The sequence below is a fragment of the Lemur catta genome, chromosome 8 (assembly GCF_020740605.2).
Source record: "Lemur catta isolate mLemCat1 chromosome 8, mLemCat1.pri, whole genome shotgun sequence".
NCBI lineage: Eukaryota > Metazoa > Chordata > Mammalia > Primates > Lemuridae > Lemur > Lemur catta.
In genome coordinates, this window is record NC_059135.1 from 52157773 (window position 1) to 52176076 (window position 18304).

Genomic DNA, 18304 nt, shown 5'->3' on the forward strand with positions numbered 1-18304 from the left:
ACAAAAAATGATAAACATATGAGATAATACATATGTTAATTAGCTCGATTTAGCCATTCCAGTGTGTACATATTTTGAAATATGTACATGATAAATATATATGTAATTTTTGTCAATTAAAAATAATTTTATAAAAAGCAAAAATAAAGTTAAAAATGGATATAAAAAGAAATGGATTAACTGATAACAATTAGATATAAATTATTGTGTGTTATAAAATACATTTTACTATATCTGAAACCTTTGACATTCATTGATGTGTCAGATAATTCCATTCAGCAAGTATTTTCAGATTTGCTCAGCATTGTACTACGGACTGTGGGTTATAAAATGGTGCCTTCAACGAACTTAGAATTTTTTGAGGTGGCACTAATATGAAGCAAAGTATCATGGCATTCCAGAGAAGGGGAAATTAATAATGTAGATTGAAGACTTGGTGGAAGAAGTAGTACCAGAGACAGGCCTTAAGCATTAAGTAAAAAAAGAAAGATTTCAAGAAGTTAGAGGATGATGGTATGGTCAGCATGTAGAACTAGTAATTATGAACATGGTGTTTGTCTGGTATAATTATGCTAGTAAACCAGCTGATGGAAAAAGAAGAAACAAACAAGAAAACCAGACTGATGGAGTCTTTGCATTGAGAAGTAGTGAGAGATGAGTTGGATAAATAAGGGACCAATTGTGGAGACAGGGCTATGAATGTCAAAAGAAAGGTTTATAGCTGTTCTGTGGGCTGTGAGAGCCGTGGGAAAATCTTAACTTTTAAAAGCTAAGATTTAGATGGTACTGTTAGCAGTGAATAAAATGGACAAAGGAGGTGGTTGAGATAAACAAAAAGAATATTGGTTGGTAAACACATTAAGTAATCTAATTTTGAGATTTTTAAGAAATGATAGTGGTGAGAATCAAGAGGAGAAAATACAAAAAAGATCCTGCTAAAGAGGAAAGTACTTGGTGGTTGGACAGACATATTTGACATATTGGACAGCTCAAATTTGCATTGAGCAAACAATGGAAACTTCATTATGTGATGGTCGTTGACTGCTAGTATGCCAGCAAAGTAAGTTACTGGAAAAAGGCAATTATATAAGGGGCTTTGAGTAGATTGCAGAATTGTAGCTGTGTTGCCAAAGGAAACACATGCATTTTATTGTAGCTGCTTAGGAAAAATTCTTATACTCAGATTGAGAACACAAGATTTTTCCAAAATATACACTCTACTTTAAAAATTGAGTGGTGGGCAGGTATGGACACTTTTCTCTTGAGTTAGGATATCTAATCAGAAGTGTAGCTATCTAGAAATAGTTAGAAAAAGTGTTGTTTTTTACTTAAAAGATGAAACCTTAAACATGAAAGAAAAGCACTAAGAGTTATAGAACTAGCATACTGAATTTGGAAATCAGTGGAAAGAATTTATGAAATTTTATATAATCACATGTTTTTAACCACTGCTTCATTTTGGACATATTATAACCTCTGAAGGTGCTTAACTGAGAAAATGGGGATTGAATCTTATAACAAATAGTTTTAGCTTATGAGAAAAAGGTGAACTTCTAAAGGTTATATAATCTAGTTACATAACTTTAACGGTACATGTGCATGACATTAACTGAACTTACATATCCTGATTAAGTAAACAAATATATTTTCCTACCTGTGTCACTTTATCTTCATGTAAATTGAGAAACCTAATCTTTTACATTTTTTCACATGATTGCCTCTCTCCTTGTGAGTGACTGTTGCTGTTCTTTATCTTTCTCAACTTCAGATCAATTACCAGTTGGCCTTTGTATGCATTAGATTGTATAATGTACACTTGGGTTGCCAAAAATGTGCCTAGAGACCAGGTTGTTTACTCTAAGGCTTTAAGTTGCCCCCAGTCCATCAGGAAACTGCTAGAAGTCTGATCCAACCCGCACACGTCCCTCACAGGATAAGGAAACACATCTTATGCAGTGGTTAGGATCTAAAGTCATCAGGTATATCTAAACCCTTGAAAAAATTCCTTAAATCACCCACAAAATACAGCACACACACTTTGTCTATACTGTACCATTTCTCATAACTCTAACACAGTTTTTTTCTATAGTATTGTTCTTCCTCAATGAACAGCAGGTGAAATAGTTAGTTTGCACTTGAAAATATGCTACAGGGGAAAAAAATGAAGGTTTTGTTTTCCTGAGAGGGTGCAGTTGAATTTGTGTTAGTTAAATGTGCATTGATGTGACTCCACTGTATTTCCCTCCCAAACATTTCTTAGATCCACCTTTCTAGTTCTACTTCTTTAGCATCTTCACTGGGCTTCCTTCCTCATTCATTCCCTTTCATTCCTCTCAGATGGAGGCTGTTCATTTTTGCATAGCCTGCACATCACATGAGCAATGGTAGGTAGGACTGGCATCCCCATAACCACCATGGACTACTGCTAAGCCATTACTTTCTGCTCTGTTGTTAAAAAACTATAATACTTTGAGGTTTGTGCTGTCTAGACCACTCAGCCTCATTGCTGTCACCTGCTGATGTCATTCTAATCATTCCCCCTCATTCACTGAAGACTTTAATATCCGGCTCACTGTCATCTTCTTTATCCCTGTTTTGCCATCTTCTTGTTTAACTGTGGCTAGCCTTGTGAACCATCTGTCACATGCTCCGCCCTCTCAGTTCCTTGACCTCATCTCCAGTGATTTTTTGCTTTACTCCGTTTCACCAACCAACTCCTACGGCCACATCCTGGACTTAGTCATCTGGAAAATACTAAATTCAGTAGCTCACTATGTGACTTACTCTGACCACCTACACCTCCAACTGCACTTAATTCTTGGGCTTCATAGGGGCCTGCATTCTCTGATGCCTCCACATTCTGTCAGCCATCTACCAGCTTCACTTCTTTCCTGTACAGTGTGGACTCCATATCAGTGCTCATTTTTTAGTTCCTTGTCCCCTACTGTCTCCTCAATCCTCTGTAATCTGACTTCTGCCTCACCATTCCAGAAAAACTGCTCTCTCCATGGGTACCAACAACCACCTTGTTGCTATTACTACTTAAATGTTTAGTTTGTTACTAGATTTTTACTTTGAATTGTTTCTTTTAAAAATTTTACAATTCTTCCCTTTTTTGGAGAATAATTTTAGCTCCTAGATAGTAAAAATTAGTGCGTTTTTACTAAAAATAATTGTTAAGGTTGAGTATTATTTTGTAAGCCAGATGATCTTTATTATGGTTTTTTTTTTCAGGTTTATTACTAAAATTTACTTTTCCAAAATAAGCTAATGAGGTCATTTGGAGCTATTTAGATTAATTAACAATTGCTATAATTAAGCACAGAAGAAAATGTTATGTATATATTTATGTGTTTTTGTAATAATTTAAAAATCAATATTCTTGTTTTGCAGTTGAAGCTTTGTATCAAACTACATACCCAGAATATCTCCAGTACATTTATTTGGTGGCACCAATATCTCTTATGATGTTAAACCCTATAGGGTTTATCTTTTGTGAAATCCAGAAGTGGAAAGATACTCAAAATGCTTCTCAAAACAAAGCAAAAATTGTGGGACTTGGACTTCTGCGTGTATTACAGAACCCAATAGTATTTATGGTCTTCATTGGTATTGCCTTCAATTTTATTCTTGATCGAAAGGTGCCTGTATATATAGAAAATTTTCTTGATGGACTTGGAAATTCTTTTTCTGGATCAGCCCTATTTTATCTTGGTCTTACGATGGTAGGGAAAATAAAGAGACTGAAGAAGTCAGCATTTGTTGTACTAATTCTTCTCATCACAGCTAAACTGTAAGTTTCACTTATTTAACTTGGGAATTGAACCTTGTGAAAGCCTTCTTTAGTCAATTCATTGGGATGTGTCTGTGACTATTTTCGCCCTCCTTATAAAGTAGCAGTGATTTAAAGGAAAATATGATGTTGGTGTATTGTGGAAAGTCATTTCCGTATACTGTGTAGATATTCTTTCCATTTTACTATCAGAGATGATTGGTTTCACTTCAGTTTTTAAGTAAAGTTAACTTAATATTTCCTAAGGTACCAATGTGATAATATATTTTTTAAAGAAGTTTTGCAGGATTTCTGAGTTTTCTAAATCCATTAAAATCCTAAAAGCAAAAGCATCTTAGTAATGATGAGAACAATAATTTTTAATATAAACATTTTTCCCATGAATTTGGGGGAAATATTTTGTAATTCTGAGGTTGAGCTTTCTAAATATATGTGAGTGAGTATGAAGCATTATTAACAGCCATCTGGTCCCAGCCTGTCAAATAAAAAGTTTTTACCAGCCCTTAGTTAATAGTGCTTCACCTTGCTTATACTTCATGGTACAGGTGACATAATTTTACTGCAAGATTATCTCAAATATTTGAGGCATGCTTAATTATGGAATTCAGCTCTTGTATAGACAGTTAAATTCATAAGACCAGTTTAATATAGTGTTTATTTTTCAAAATAATAAAAATGAATATAAGACTGAAAGTTATTTATGGAAAAGCTGTAAGGAGCTTTTATGCTCCTTAGAAACAAAGTATTAATTAGTATTGCCACAGTAATAAATATAGTTCTAACAATAATAGTATTATCAACTTCCACTTATAAGTAGAATTTAAATATTCTAATTTAATTTGGGGGACTTTCTGATTCTTATTAGATATCAATTTAATTAAAATAAAATGTCCAATAAGAATCAAATTAAATATCTAATATTTAATTAAATAATTGTTAATTAATTTAAAATTAAGTTCTAATTAGTTTAAAATTTTAACTTTTTGAAATTTATGAAAATAAACTTTTTAATTAAAAAAATAAATACAAGAGTAGTTCTTTACTCCATCCCAGAGCATCTCTAGAGTTGCTGCTGTGATAATGTTGCCAGCCTTAGTCTTGCTATTTTTAAGGGAGAGTCCCATTGGTTCAACTACTGTTGACATGCTCTTTCTATGGAATCCTGAAGAATTTATTTAATAATTGACTCTTCCCCAGGTTTGGATTTTACTCATTTTCTGTTCCATTGTTTCAGTTCCCTTTGCTAACCCTTTTTATATTTACAAAGATGAAGAACTAATTGTAAGATACCTATTTTTCTACAGGTTTATGGAGTGTTTTTGAGCAGCATTGTTATCATTAACTGAACCATTTAAACCCCTAATCATAATTAAAGTTCAGCTTTTTTTGTCTAGAAGGAGTTTGGTAATTTTCTTGAAAGAAGTTTTTACTCAAATTGTCAACATTTTTGTTTTAACGTTTCAGTGAACCAATAGAGGAAGCAAGAAAGCAGCTATAATTGCAATTTTTACCAAATTTTTGCAAGAAAATTATTTGTAGAACAACAAAAATCTGTGTTTTCTTCCTTATCTCTGATGTGTGAAGTATTTCTAGAATATTTTTACACTTTAAGTGACTCCAAGTTAAATTCTTGATTCTTTCAACAAAATGTTCAAAAGTAGGTATGCACAGAATATGTGCATGCAAATAGATACCTCTTCTGGGCAGGAGAAGAAGAATAACCTAATACCAAGTTCACCAGAGCAATCTACAACTTGGGGATAAGAATACTTCAATATCAAGTAAATAATGTATTTCTTCTTTCTTCAGCTTGGTGCTGCCACTCCTATGCAGAGAAATGGTGGAACTCTTGGACAAGGGTGACAGTGTTGTGAACCATACAAGTTTATCGAATTATGCATTTTTGTATGGTGTCTTTCCTGTAGCACCAGGAGTGGCTATCTTTGCAACACAGTTCAACATGGAAGTAGAAATTGTATGTATATACTACTTTCTAAGTTTGATTATTTGTGTGTTTAGTAGGAAAGTGAATTTTTAAAACATACAATGTAACATTGTTTTTATGGGAATTTGATGTCTATGAACTACCTCATTGTAAGTAAGGAGCATTGTGTAACATCATGTAACAACAGTTATGTAATCTGGGGCCTTTATTCAGCCATGACATTTTTCATTAGTCTGTCCATTCATTCATTCATTCATTCATTCTTACGTGATCCTCCTGCCTCAGCCTCCCAAAGTGCTAGGATTACATGTGAGCCATCATGCCCAGCTCTCATTAGTCTTTTGAAATTTCAATTATTTTATTTCTATACTTATACTGAAGGCTAAAAGTTATTTACAGAAGGGTAACTTTTAAAATTTTGAGGAAAAAAATCTATTTCATTCATTGATAATTCAACCACCAGATGCAAAATACCACATAACCAACTGCAAGAAATAGCTAAAATCAGTTAACACCAAATTATTAACAATGTCTAAGTGTATTGTACATGCTACCTACAGCATTAGAGCAAATGATTGTGAAATATAAAGGAATTCAATTGTTTAATGAAGGTCATTTCTATTTAATCTGTAAAGTGTTTGCATGGTAATTTTTCTCTTTTTGAATTGTATTTTTTGCCCTATGTTTTATAAAATAGTATGGAAGGAAACTGTTCACAGGTTTAGTTAGATCATTGATATGATTTACTGTCTTGAACCTAGAAGATAATCATCAACAGTGGAATTTCTAGACCTGGAGCAGTGGCTCACTCTTGTAATCCTAGCTCTCTGGGAGGCCGAGGTGGGAGTATCACCTGAAGTCAGAAGTCTGAGACCACCCTGAGCAAGAACAAGACCCTATCTATACTAACAATAAAAACATTAGCTGGATGTGGTGCACACCTGTAGTCACAGCTACTCAGGAGGCTGAGGCAGGAGGATTGCTTGAGCCCAGGAGCTCTACCTGGGGCAACAGAGTGAGACTCTCAAAAAAAAAAAAAAAAAAAAAAACCAATGGAATTTCTACTATTTGTTATGTATAAATATAAATTAAGCATAGATTGGAAGGGGAACCAAGGAAACTTAACTGTGTTTTCTTTTAAGGACTCTCAGAAATAGGAAATACGGTATTGGATAACATGTTGGATTTTATGATGTCTATACTAACTCCTGGTTTTATTTTAGAATGCTTTAGTGTGCTGTGGTTATTTAAAGTTTAAGGTAATTAAGTGAGATTGTGACTCCTCAATTTGATTTCATTTTTGCAGGTAACCTCAGGGATGGTAATAAGCACATTTGTGTCTGCTCCCATCATGTACGTTTCTGCCTGGTTACTGACCTTTCCCACTATGGACCCTAAGCCACTGGCATATGCCATCCAGAATGTTAGTTTTGATATAAGTATTATCAGCCTGGTCTCTTTGGTAAGTACGTTTCATTGTAAACATGAATGGAAACCACAGAATGAGTTTTGAGAATAGCTTGGTAATAGAAAGGATTTTAAAATCTGGTTTCTTATGAAGTAGAGAAAGCTAAAGCCTGCCCATAAAACACAGTATTAACCTTCCGATTAACTGAGTTTTTTCTTTCCAATTGGGAATTACAGTTGTATAGTGGACAAAGCATAAGATTTAGTCAGGTGTGGATTTGACTCCTATCAAAACTAGCCCAGGCTGGGCGAGGTGGCTCAGGCCTATAATCCTAGCACTCAGGGAAGCCAAGGCGAGAGGATCGCTTCAGCTCAGGAGTTTGAGACCAGCCTGAACAAGAGTAAGACCCCCCTCTCTACCAAAAATAGAAAAAATTAGCCGAGCATGGTGGCATACATGTAGTCCCAGCTACTCAGGAGGATCACCTGAACCCAGGAGATTGAGGTTGCAGTGAGCTATGATGACACCACTGCACTATACTCAGGGCAATGAAGCAAGACTATCTCAAAAACAAAACAAGATAAAAAAAAAAAAACAGAAAACAAACAAAAAACCTAGCCCTATCACAAACTAGTAATATGGCTCTAAGCTTCCGTTTTCTCAGCTATAAAATAAAGATAATTTCACATATTTCCACGGGTTGTTTTAGGTATTAAATGAGATATGTGAAAAGCATTTTGCAAATGATGATGAATCACTATACAAATGTTGTAGAATCATGGGGTCAGAAGGGATCTCTGGAATCAAGGCCAACCGCCTTTTTAATGTTAACAAAACTTTAGGTTACTTTTCAAATTGGATATATCTAGCTCAAATTAAATAGTGAAGCATTTGACAGCTAGAGTATCTTATAGATCAAGTTGCCTATTGAATTCAAACAGTATTCTGACTGGAAAAAAAAGCGACGTTTACAGGTAAAGGAAAGGGGGTAGGGATGAATATGTATATTGGAAACAAATAAATGGGTAATTAATGTAATTTTTAAGAAATTCCACCTCTGTCACATATTCTTAAAATCTATGCCCATTGGTAGATAAGAGAGCAATTTGGAGAAAGAGACTATATAAATTTCAATTGGCAATGAGGACAGAAAGAAGGAAATCAACTAGGATACTTACCTGGCTACTATGTAGGTGGAGTAGTAACCCAGTTCTTTTAAATACGTGGAACGTAAGACATTTAGTCTTAGGGTGGGTGATGTGTATTGTTTGAAGTAAGACAGCCTGGAATTTAGATATCTCATGAGCCAATATGGTGGAAATGAAAAAGGAAGAATTTAGCATTATAACTGTATCTCCCACTAAAGCTCTTTTCCTGACTAGTTGCCTGTGACCCTTGTGACCTATCCCAGCTGCTGAATGCAGGCGTAGTTAGAACATGGCCCTGGCCAAGGCATTAGTTCTTAAAGATCCTGTAATTTTTGGACAGTTAATTTGCTATGGGATCTCTCCATGATTTTTATTTTATTTCGGATATAGTAATTTACCTCTTTGGAACCAGACAGGTTAAAGTAAATAAAATATTGGAATTTTTTGTGAATCAAGACCCAGAGGATTCTTTAAAGAGGCTAATCAATGTGTTATTTAATAAGCAATAATACTGATTAAGAAACATGAATAACTTTTGAACCTTTTGTCTTCAAGATCTGGTCTCTGGCTATTCTTCTTTTGAGTAAGAAATATAAACAGCTTCCTCATATGCTTACAACTAATCTACTCATTGCTCAGGTTAGTAAAACCACAGATATTTAGAACTATGCTCTTCTCATGGATTATTATACTATAGGAGAAAATTACTTTCCTAAGTTTTTCCTGTTATAAAGTCATGAGTATTACCAAATGCAGTCAATTACAATTTGAGTACATTTATGCATAATATATTAAATATTGCAATAGGTCTTGAACTATCTAATGTTGAGGCTAATGATGGCATTTGATAACTTTGCATTTTTAATAGAAATAAATGAATCATTAAAAATTGAACTTTCTGGCAATCTTTTTCTAGTTTAACTTTGCATGTCTCAAATTATAATGCAAAGAAGTTTAGCATTTTCTATGCTAAATTTACTATTAGTAAATACAGGGATTAGGTTGCTATTTAGAATGTAGTCATTATCTGTTTTGATTGAATATGTACATGGTTAAAGACTCTGAATAAAAGGCTTTTTTATCATAAAGCTTGAAGTTTTAGTATAACTAGGATGTAATTGTTGATAATTAGCAATAATTTAAAATAAGTAATTATATTTGCTGTGAATAAAACATGAGTATAACTGGCTATTAATTAATAGTTATTTTCTGTGATAATATTGAATTATATGGTTTTCTTAGCTATTTACAAAGTCTTTTAATAATTTTCTTTCTAGTCTATTGTCTGTGCTGGAATGATGATGTGGAATTTTGTTAAAGAAAAAAATTTTGTTGGACAAATTTTGGTGTTTGTTCTATTATACAGCTCCCTCTATAGCACCTACCTGTGGACAGGTAAGTTGGATTGTGAATGGAAACTGAGGTCTGTTCCCTTCTCCTCCAACCCCAGAAACCCTCAGCTTCTAGTCATCTATTTGAAATCTGTAGTACAAGATCGTGGCATTCACTCAGGCAGTTATGCCCACCAACAGAGGCAGTCTGCAAAGCTGGGCTCTTTTCCTGATGTACTCTGTTTCTGCCTGGGCTCAGGGCCTTGTGGAGTCACATGGTTCTTTTGCTCAGAGTCTTTGGCTCTAGGCCACTGTCAGCACTCCCCTTTGGAGACAAGAAGAGGGCAGGCACTGGAGGCAGGTGGAGAAATGAGGGAATGAGCAGAGAGGCCTGAAGTATGTCCCAGAGCTCACTATTAGAGTCCTACTGAACAGAAAAATTCTAGCTCTGCAAATTACTTAACTTTCAAAACCTCAGTTTCCTCATCTGTAAAACTGGGTTACAGTACCTTATAGGGTTATTTTGAGGATGAAATGAAATATGAGTATTTATATCTGGTACATGGCAGGCACTCAACAAATGGAACTGTATTAGTTATTAAATAGGAGGAAAAGAGGTAATGTGAGAACAAGAAAACTAGGAGAATGACAGGGTATGGAAATAGAAGAGAACCCAGTAAGAAAGACTTCCTCATTTCAACTGGCTCCAATAAGGATATTTAAAATGTTTTAGGCCGGGCGCGGTGGCTCACGCCTGTAATCCTAGCTCTGGGAGGCCGAGGCGGGTGGATCGCTCGAGGTCAGGAGTTCGAGACCAGCCTGAGCAAGAGTGAGACCCCGTCTCTACTAAAAATAGAAAGAAATTATCTGGCCAACTAAAAAATATATATACAAAAAAATTAGCCGGGCATGGTGGCTCATGCCTGTAGTCCCAGCTACTAGGGAGGCTGAGGCAGTAGGATCGCTTAAGCCCAGGAGTCTGAGGTTGCTGTGAGCTAGGCTGATGCCACGGCACTCACTCTAGCCCGGGCAACAAAGTGACACTCTGTCTCAAAAAAAAAAAAAAAATAAAAAAAAAAAAAAAATAAAATGTTTTAGCACATTGCTATTTTGAAGTATAATATTTATTTGGATGCATACATTCTGGTATGTTTGTGAAAAATTCTGTCTGGCTGTTTTGCATTCATACCATAAATTTAAACCTGTAAAATGGCACATAAAAGGAAATTGTAGAATGTTAGGAGGCAAGTGTCAGGAAGTGGCTACAAAGGACAGACCTTTAATTTCATGCCCTCAGGATCAAAAGCAAGTCCCATCTAAGTCAACAGCCTTTTGAAGTGAAGCAACAATGTGGTAAGGAATTATGGAATGAAAAATTCAGTGCAAACAGAAGATGGTTTGTGCTTCTTAAAGGCAAATACACCTTGCATAGCATGAGAGTTTTCATGAAATGTTAAGTTAAAAAAGCCTAAAGATTTCATATTGATTGGATCAAGTTGGTCCAAATATAAATGGACCAACTGAATCAAGTTGGTTCAAATATAAATGGACCAACTTGATCTCTAATAACTAGGTTTATTCAGGTTAACTTTATAATAAGAGTAAGATAGCAGCAAATAGATCAACATATCAAAAAGCCCATGCCTCTCTAAAACCCTCTTCAAGCATCTGTGCCAAAATCTACTTAAAGAGGTTGTTCTGAATTCTCTAACCCTCGTAAAGGTGCTCTTCAACCTTCAGATTATTAGGATACAACAGAATTTTAGACCTAAAAGTGTCATTTTAAATCATCTTGTTCAGCCATTTTTAATTTCACTCATTTACATACCATCCTCACAATTTTTGCCATATCTGCATACCACTTGTTTTTTTTTCTTTAAATTTGACTCATTTTTTTCTCCTTAATCAATGGAGCCTTTTATCAATGAAATCCCGGGTTTCATGTGCTAATTAGTTTTTTTAAATGCACATTAAAATAAATGCACAACTAGTCCAAAAATTTTCACCTTTGTGCCACCTATGGCCCCTAGACTTTAGGAAACACTGGTCTAGTTTTAATCCTTTGTTTTGCAAAGTGGGAAATAGGCCCAAAGGGTTAAACTGATTCAGGCAGGAGCTCCCACAGCCTTCTCAGTGAGACATCCAGGGATAGAGTCTGTCTTTTGGTATATGCTTCTTTTCACAAGGCAGGAATGATGAGCTAGAATTTTAAAGACTGCCCTTGCTACTGTAACATGTATGGCACACTTTTGTGATTGGTTACTTATTTCCCTTGTACTTTGAATACCTGAAACTGTAGAGTATACAAATGTATTGAGGGAGGAGCAATTCTCAAGGGCCTCAATTTTTTTTTTTTTTAAGTAATTCTAGTACAGTGTTACTCAATCTGTACAATATTAAATCTAGGTATGAATTCTTTATATACAGCTAATATATAACTGTAAAACCAAAGCAAATTCAGATTCTACTCAAACAAAACTACAAACCCAATAATTCTAATTAGCAACATTATTTAACATGACAAAGGATCTTGTTTTGCTAATGTAAATCACTGCTTGAAATGTAAAATGGAATTTACTTCTTTGCTATGGCTTTTTTGAGTTTGGCTTGCCTTCACCCCACATACATGGAAATATACAGGGTTATGGCCTGGTTATCTCACTGCTTTTATTTCACAGAATTTTCATTTGGACTGTATGTTATGAATTTGACCTTCACTTGACTCAAAGTTAATATAGAATCAACGTAAGGTCTGAAATCCCGAGACTTTGGTTAAAAGGTGGACACAATGACTATCATAGAAAGTAAACAAAAAAGACTTAAAATTTCTCATAGAAACTTCCAGATCCTGAAGAATATGTCTTAGGAACCCCAAGGGTCCACAGATCCGAGTTTGAGAAACACTGATGGAGTTATACAACTTGTGCCAGAAGGCTGGATTTCTAGTCTTGCTCTGCCCTCTGCTGGCTGTGTGACTTGGGCAAACCCTTATATATAAAGTGAAGGGGTTCTAAAACAGAGGTACCTTCCAACCTTCAAGTTCTAAGATTCTATAGCTATGTAGAATTTATTAAATAAGATGTTACTCATATAAATAATAAAAAGTATAAGGAAAGTTGAAGAACTTGAAAACATTTGTGTTTGTGTTAAGTTCATAATGTATTTGTATTAAGCTCCATCATTACACTAGGGTATTTTCTAAAACCATTACTCATGTAAACAATTGCCTATACTGTGTAGCATCAGCACAATGGGGTTGTTTTTATTTTGACAACTGTTCTGTATATAGTTAAAAATTTTTTCAATTAGACTTAGATTCCAAACACATAAGTCAAAACAATAAAATGATTAGGGCTTTTGGGAAAAAGTACTTGCAGGTAAAACAAGAAGATTTGAGTAAAAGAAATAATACAGGAGGGAAAACATGAATGATTTTGAATTGAGAAAACCCGCTTCAAAATATTGGGGACAGCATTTATTTAAAAGGAGTAAATTCTAGGGCAAAAAATATAGATTACTACTGCAATAAATTTGGTTTAAAAAAAGAGGAAATAAAGTTCCAAAAAAAAGAAAATAAAATTCCAGACACCGTTTTCCCTTCTTTTCCTAAGCACATGAGTCAAAATGACTTAGCTAGCTGTTAATATCTCAAGGGAACACAGAAAGCAAAATGTTTATAAGAGAAGTCTACAAGCATGAATAAACACACCAGATGTGTCCCAAAATATGGGATACTAACAATAATATAACCCTTATGCCACTGGCCGTATCTAGGACTACCTAAAATTAAAAATTAAAAGATTAAAAATAAAAAACCTGACACTGTGGAAAAGAATTTTTCTGAGCAGCAAGCCATGTCGTTAAAAGACTACTACTGAAATAAATTTGGTCTAAAAAAAAAAAAAAAGGAAAGTTCCATGAGGTCTGATTACTATTGAGTAATTATCTCTCTTTCAATCTTTATTTCTTGTTCTTAGGCCTCCTAGCAATTTCTTTGTTTCTTTTGAAAAAGCGAGAGAGGGTACAAATTCCTGTTGGAATCATCATAATATCTGGCTGGGGGTAAGTTGGTAGTGGTCTGTTTGCTTACCTGTTTCTGTATACACAGTTACTATTCATTCTCTCTTTTTCTCTCTCAATAACCCTTGTTATTACAGAATCCCTGCTCTCCTTGTTGGTGTTCTTTTGATAACTGGAAAACACAATGGAGATAGCATTGACTCAGCCTTCTTTTATGGAAAGGAGCAGGTCAGAAGAGTTTATTGGCAATTCTGTTCTTGAGACTGTTTCTTTTTAGCTTGTTAATGTGCCTTTCTATACATTAAAATTAACTTTGAAAACCTATTCCAACTTATTGCATATCATGCTGGTGATCCTAGATCACTTTGTCACACCTCAAAATGTGATGAACATTTTGCATGTCTAAATCCATTTTTAGCTGAAGATTTCTAAATGCTTGAAACTGAAGAGTGTTCTTAAATGCACTTATGAATTATGTTTTCACTACTGGATAAGAGTGATTAATTTAAAGCCATTTAATAAGTTAGCAGTAATAATAAAGGTCAAATTCTTGACTCTTAATCCTATGATAAATATAAATTTCAGAACAAAAAGTGTCTGGGGAAAAATATGCTTGAAAAGCTATGGAGCAGGAAAGCTTGTAGGACCTACTGAATTCTTTAGGGCTGGGGCCCAAAGATGTGTATGTTTAAAAAAACTTCTCCAAATAATTTTGATTCCTTACCATTTTTTTTTCTGTTTTGCAATTTTGAATTTTATGGAGTTTTTGTGAGAATAAATATGATTATACACCTAAAAGACTGAGGCTAGTGCTGGCATCTAGTTAGTGCTTGACAAATATTAACTATAATTATTTATGTCTAGTATCATTGCCATAAAAAAGTCTCTAGTTGACTGAAATACTCTTGAACTACATATTAAAGTGAGCAAAACTTTAGAAGTAAAGGTCTGTAAGAAATCATTTAGATTACTTGTAAAGGAAACTAATGGCTGTGTTGGTAACCAATTGCTGTACAATGAAAGAAGCATCTAGAAAACTTATATGACTACGTGCAAACCCTAATTTCTCTACAAGTAACTTACATTCTTTACATATGCTTACCCTTTTTAAAGAACCACTGTTCTAGAGGATTTGAAGCTGTGGAGATGTCTTTTCCATCAAAAAAGTGCCCTTAACCTACTCTACTAAGATTTTCAAGATGGGGCTGTGAAAAGTGGCCTAATGTCTTTTTCTCACAACAGATGATCACCACAGCAGTAACCCTGTTCTGCAGCATTCTGATAGCCGGGATATCACTCATGTGCATGAACCGCACCACCCAAGCAGGAAGCTATGAAGGTTTCGACCAGTCTCAGACCCACAAAACAGTGGAGCCTGGAAACACTGCTTTTGAAGACAGTCCAACACCAGTAAATGAGCCAGAACTTTTTACAAGCTCTATCCCAGAAACAAGTAAGATCCTTAAAGAAACTGTTACATGCCTTTATAGCATATATCCTAAATGTTTTGTTTAAGGGCACTTCCATGCAGTATTTTGAATATCATAGCAATCTGTCAAATGAAGAACTTGAATCATAGTTATATAGCTTGCAAATTCGTTCATTAGATTTTTGTTTATAAGTCTTTTTGTGAGGATGATCTTTGGTTAGATCCTAAAACTTCCTCAGAGCTGAGAGTTTAGAAAAAAGTAACAACTGAGAGAAGGCCCTTCCTAGGAAACTATAAGCATATACAATTGTTAACTCCACAACATTGTATCAGGCAAGCGTAAACAATAAAACGAACTAAAGGGGGCCTAATTGAGGCCAGGTTAATGATATAAATCAAGTATTGGCAAGCTATAGTCCATAGGCCAAATCTGGCTCACCACCTGTTTTGTATGGCTCACCAGTTAAGAATGGTTTTTACATTTTTAAAAGGTTGAAGAAAAAAGAACACAAATATTTTGTAATTCTTAAAAACTATATGAAATTTAAATTTCATGACCATAATTTTATTGGAACATAGCCATGCTTATTTATGTATTATCTGTGGCTGCTTTCATGCTGTAATGGCAGAGTCATTGCAACAGAGACTGAGCAGCCTGCAAAACCTAAAATATTATCTGACCCTTTGTAGAAAATGTTTGCCAATCTTTGGCATACGTGAAAATATGACCCTACCTACTAGTAACTTTGTCAATGAGTATTAACAATTGTATGGGGTTTGCTTCAATTCCTGAAGGGAACTTGGCAATAGAATATGTATTTTGGATTCATATGCATGTGGAGATTTCATAGATATATGAAAATCTGGGAAGCATAAATGATGGTACCTATTTTGTTTAGTGAGTCTGTGGAGTAGAGGGATGACTAATCACAGGACTATTTGTTGTAAATATCAATAAATAAAGGATAAGAAGAAAGTGAAACGAGATAGAAGATTAAAAAACATTTTAATATCTTTACCTTAGAAGGAATAAAACCCCACAGATCTTTCTATCTCATATTGCCTTTCTTCCTCCCTCACTTCCCTCCTCCATCCCAAACTAGAAGTATGTAACACAGTGGTTCAAAACATGGATCTGGAGCCAGACTACCTGGGTTCAACTCCTAAGTCCATGATTTGCTACTATTTGATTTTGGGCAAGTTCCCTGTGCCTCAGTTTCCATATCTGGTGACAATACCTACCTCATAGAAATACAAATAGATAAAATGATGTAACATATGTAAACCCAGCACACAGTAAGTATAATGTGTTAGCTTTATAACACTTTATTATAAAAAGAAGACATCCTTACAGTAAGGAATTCAAATACTATTCTAAAAGACTATAAAAAGAAAAGCTAAAGTCTTCCCTTCCCTTACTCTCAGTCCTTCTCTCTAGAGGTAACCACTTTTTATAGTTTTATGTATCACTCAGACATTTTATTCATTTTTCTTTTATTTATTTGCCCATGCATAGAATAAGGCAATGCATAATGTCCTACAACTTACGCAGAGATAATGAAGTATGAGAGGCCATTTTTTCTGTTCAGGGAATTGTAAGAGGTTCAGTAAGGCTTGAGCTCAGGGTATATCTGGGGAAGAGGTCAAGAGAAAGCTGGGAAAGTAAGCAAATACAAAGGGAATTCTATGCCATGCTAAAATGTGAGGGTTTTGTCCTGGGAGTAGAGTTATATTAGGAGTTTTTACAATAGGTTGGGCCTGACCCAGGGTGTATTAGGGCAGTAGCGGTGGGATGAACAGGTGGGGCTGTACTCAGGAGAAGTTGTATTGACCAGGTTTGGTAATTGGTAGGAAGCTGGGTGAGGACTAAGGGAGGAACTGAGGATAACATGCAGGAATCTAGTTTAAATGAATGTTTAGTTGTGGGGCTATTACCTAAGAAGGGGAATTCAGGGAGAACAGATTTTTAGTGGAAGGCAACAAGCTCTACTTTGAGCCTTCTAAGTTTGAGATGCATGAGACACCAAGGATACATCCTAGTTTCTCAGTGTACCTCTTAAAATAGGATGTTCAGATCTGAATACAGTATTCCAGTTATCAGTCCTTAGCACACAGTAAGCATTCAATATTTGTTGAATGTTTGTTGACTGAGTGAAGAATAATATTAAGTACAGGGAATAAGGTAGGATATTTACAATTAATAAAGGTTAGCATGTCATATTTGCATCATACATTTCTCCTTTTTAAAAGAAATAAAAATTACCAGTAAAGTTGAAATCTTTGTACCCTCCTCCATTCCTGCTAACCCTAGAGGTAAGCACTATTATGAATTTGGACTGTATCATTCCAGAGCAAAGTTTTATTATACTTTCATAATATGTATATTTTTCCATCAACAATATAATATAGTATGGTTTTTTGTTTTTTTCGGGGGTTTTTTGGAGACAGGGTCTCACTCTGTCACCCTGGGTAGAGTGCAGTGGCATTATAACCGCTCACTGCAACCTCAAACTCCTGGGTTCAAGCAGTTCTCCTCCCTCAGCCTCCCAGGTAACTGGGACTACAGGCACTCGCCATCATACCTGGCTAATTTTTCTATTTCTTTTGTAGAGACAGGGTCTTGGCCCTTGCTCAGGCTGGTCTCAAACTCCTGGCCTCAAGTGATCCTCCTGCCTTGGTCTCCCAAAGTGCTGGGATTATAGGCATGAGCCACTGCGCCTGGCCCTTATATGTTTTCTTAACAATTTCATCTTAGCTGATTTAAACTTTCAAGTTTCTGAACATAAGAGGGCTGGGCCAGATAATCTCTTTATTTTCTATTATTCTGTGGTTCTATTTTAACCTTGAGATGGCATCTTTGTAGTAAATTTAGAAAGACATTTAATAGCTTTATTATAGATCATACTTTTTATACTTGGAAATCTTTTTGGTTTTAAGAACATCACTGAAGAATTTAAGCACATTATCAATGAAAGGCTCACAGCCTAAGAATTATTCATTTTTCTAGCATATTAAATTTTAATAGTTTATCACAAAAGCTAATATTCTATTATAATTCATGTCAAAGAGCACCATGTCTATATATGTGTGAGATGTTTTAAAGGACACTGCATGCAGTTCTCTGACTATATAGAGGAAAAATTATAGCTCTGTAGAGATATGTCAGTGGGACTTCTATAAACCAATCTACCTGTAAACCAGCAAGAGCAGTATATAGTTGAAAAGACAAA

General features: G+C 34.9%; 1 protein-coding gene across 1 annotated transcript in view; it reads left to right on the forward strand.

Moving 5' to 3' along the window:
• GPR155 (G protein-coupled receptor 155) overlaps positions 1 to 18304 on the forward strand; it is a 40892-nt gene that overhangs the window by 8561 nt on the left and 14027 nt on the right. Inside the window, exons 3-10 of the mRNA XM_045558939.1 lie at positions 3394 to 3793; positions 5603 to 5768; positions 7045 to 7200; positions 8850 to 8933; positions 9572 to 9689; positions 13603 to 13687; positions 13783 to 13873; positions 14888 to 15098. Of these exons, the coding sequence (XP_045414895.1) occupies positions 3394 to 3793; positions 5603 to 5768; positions 7045 to 7200; positions 8850 to 8933; positions 9572 to 9689; positions 13603 to 13687; positions 13783 to 13873; positions 14888 to 15098 (1311 nt within the window). The remainder of the gene's footprint in view (positions 1 to 3393; positions 3794 to 5602; positions 5769 to 7044; positions 7201 to 8849; positions 8934 to 9571; positions 9690 to 13602; positions 13688 to 13782; positions 13874 to 14887; positions 15099 to 18304) is intronic.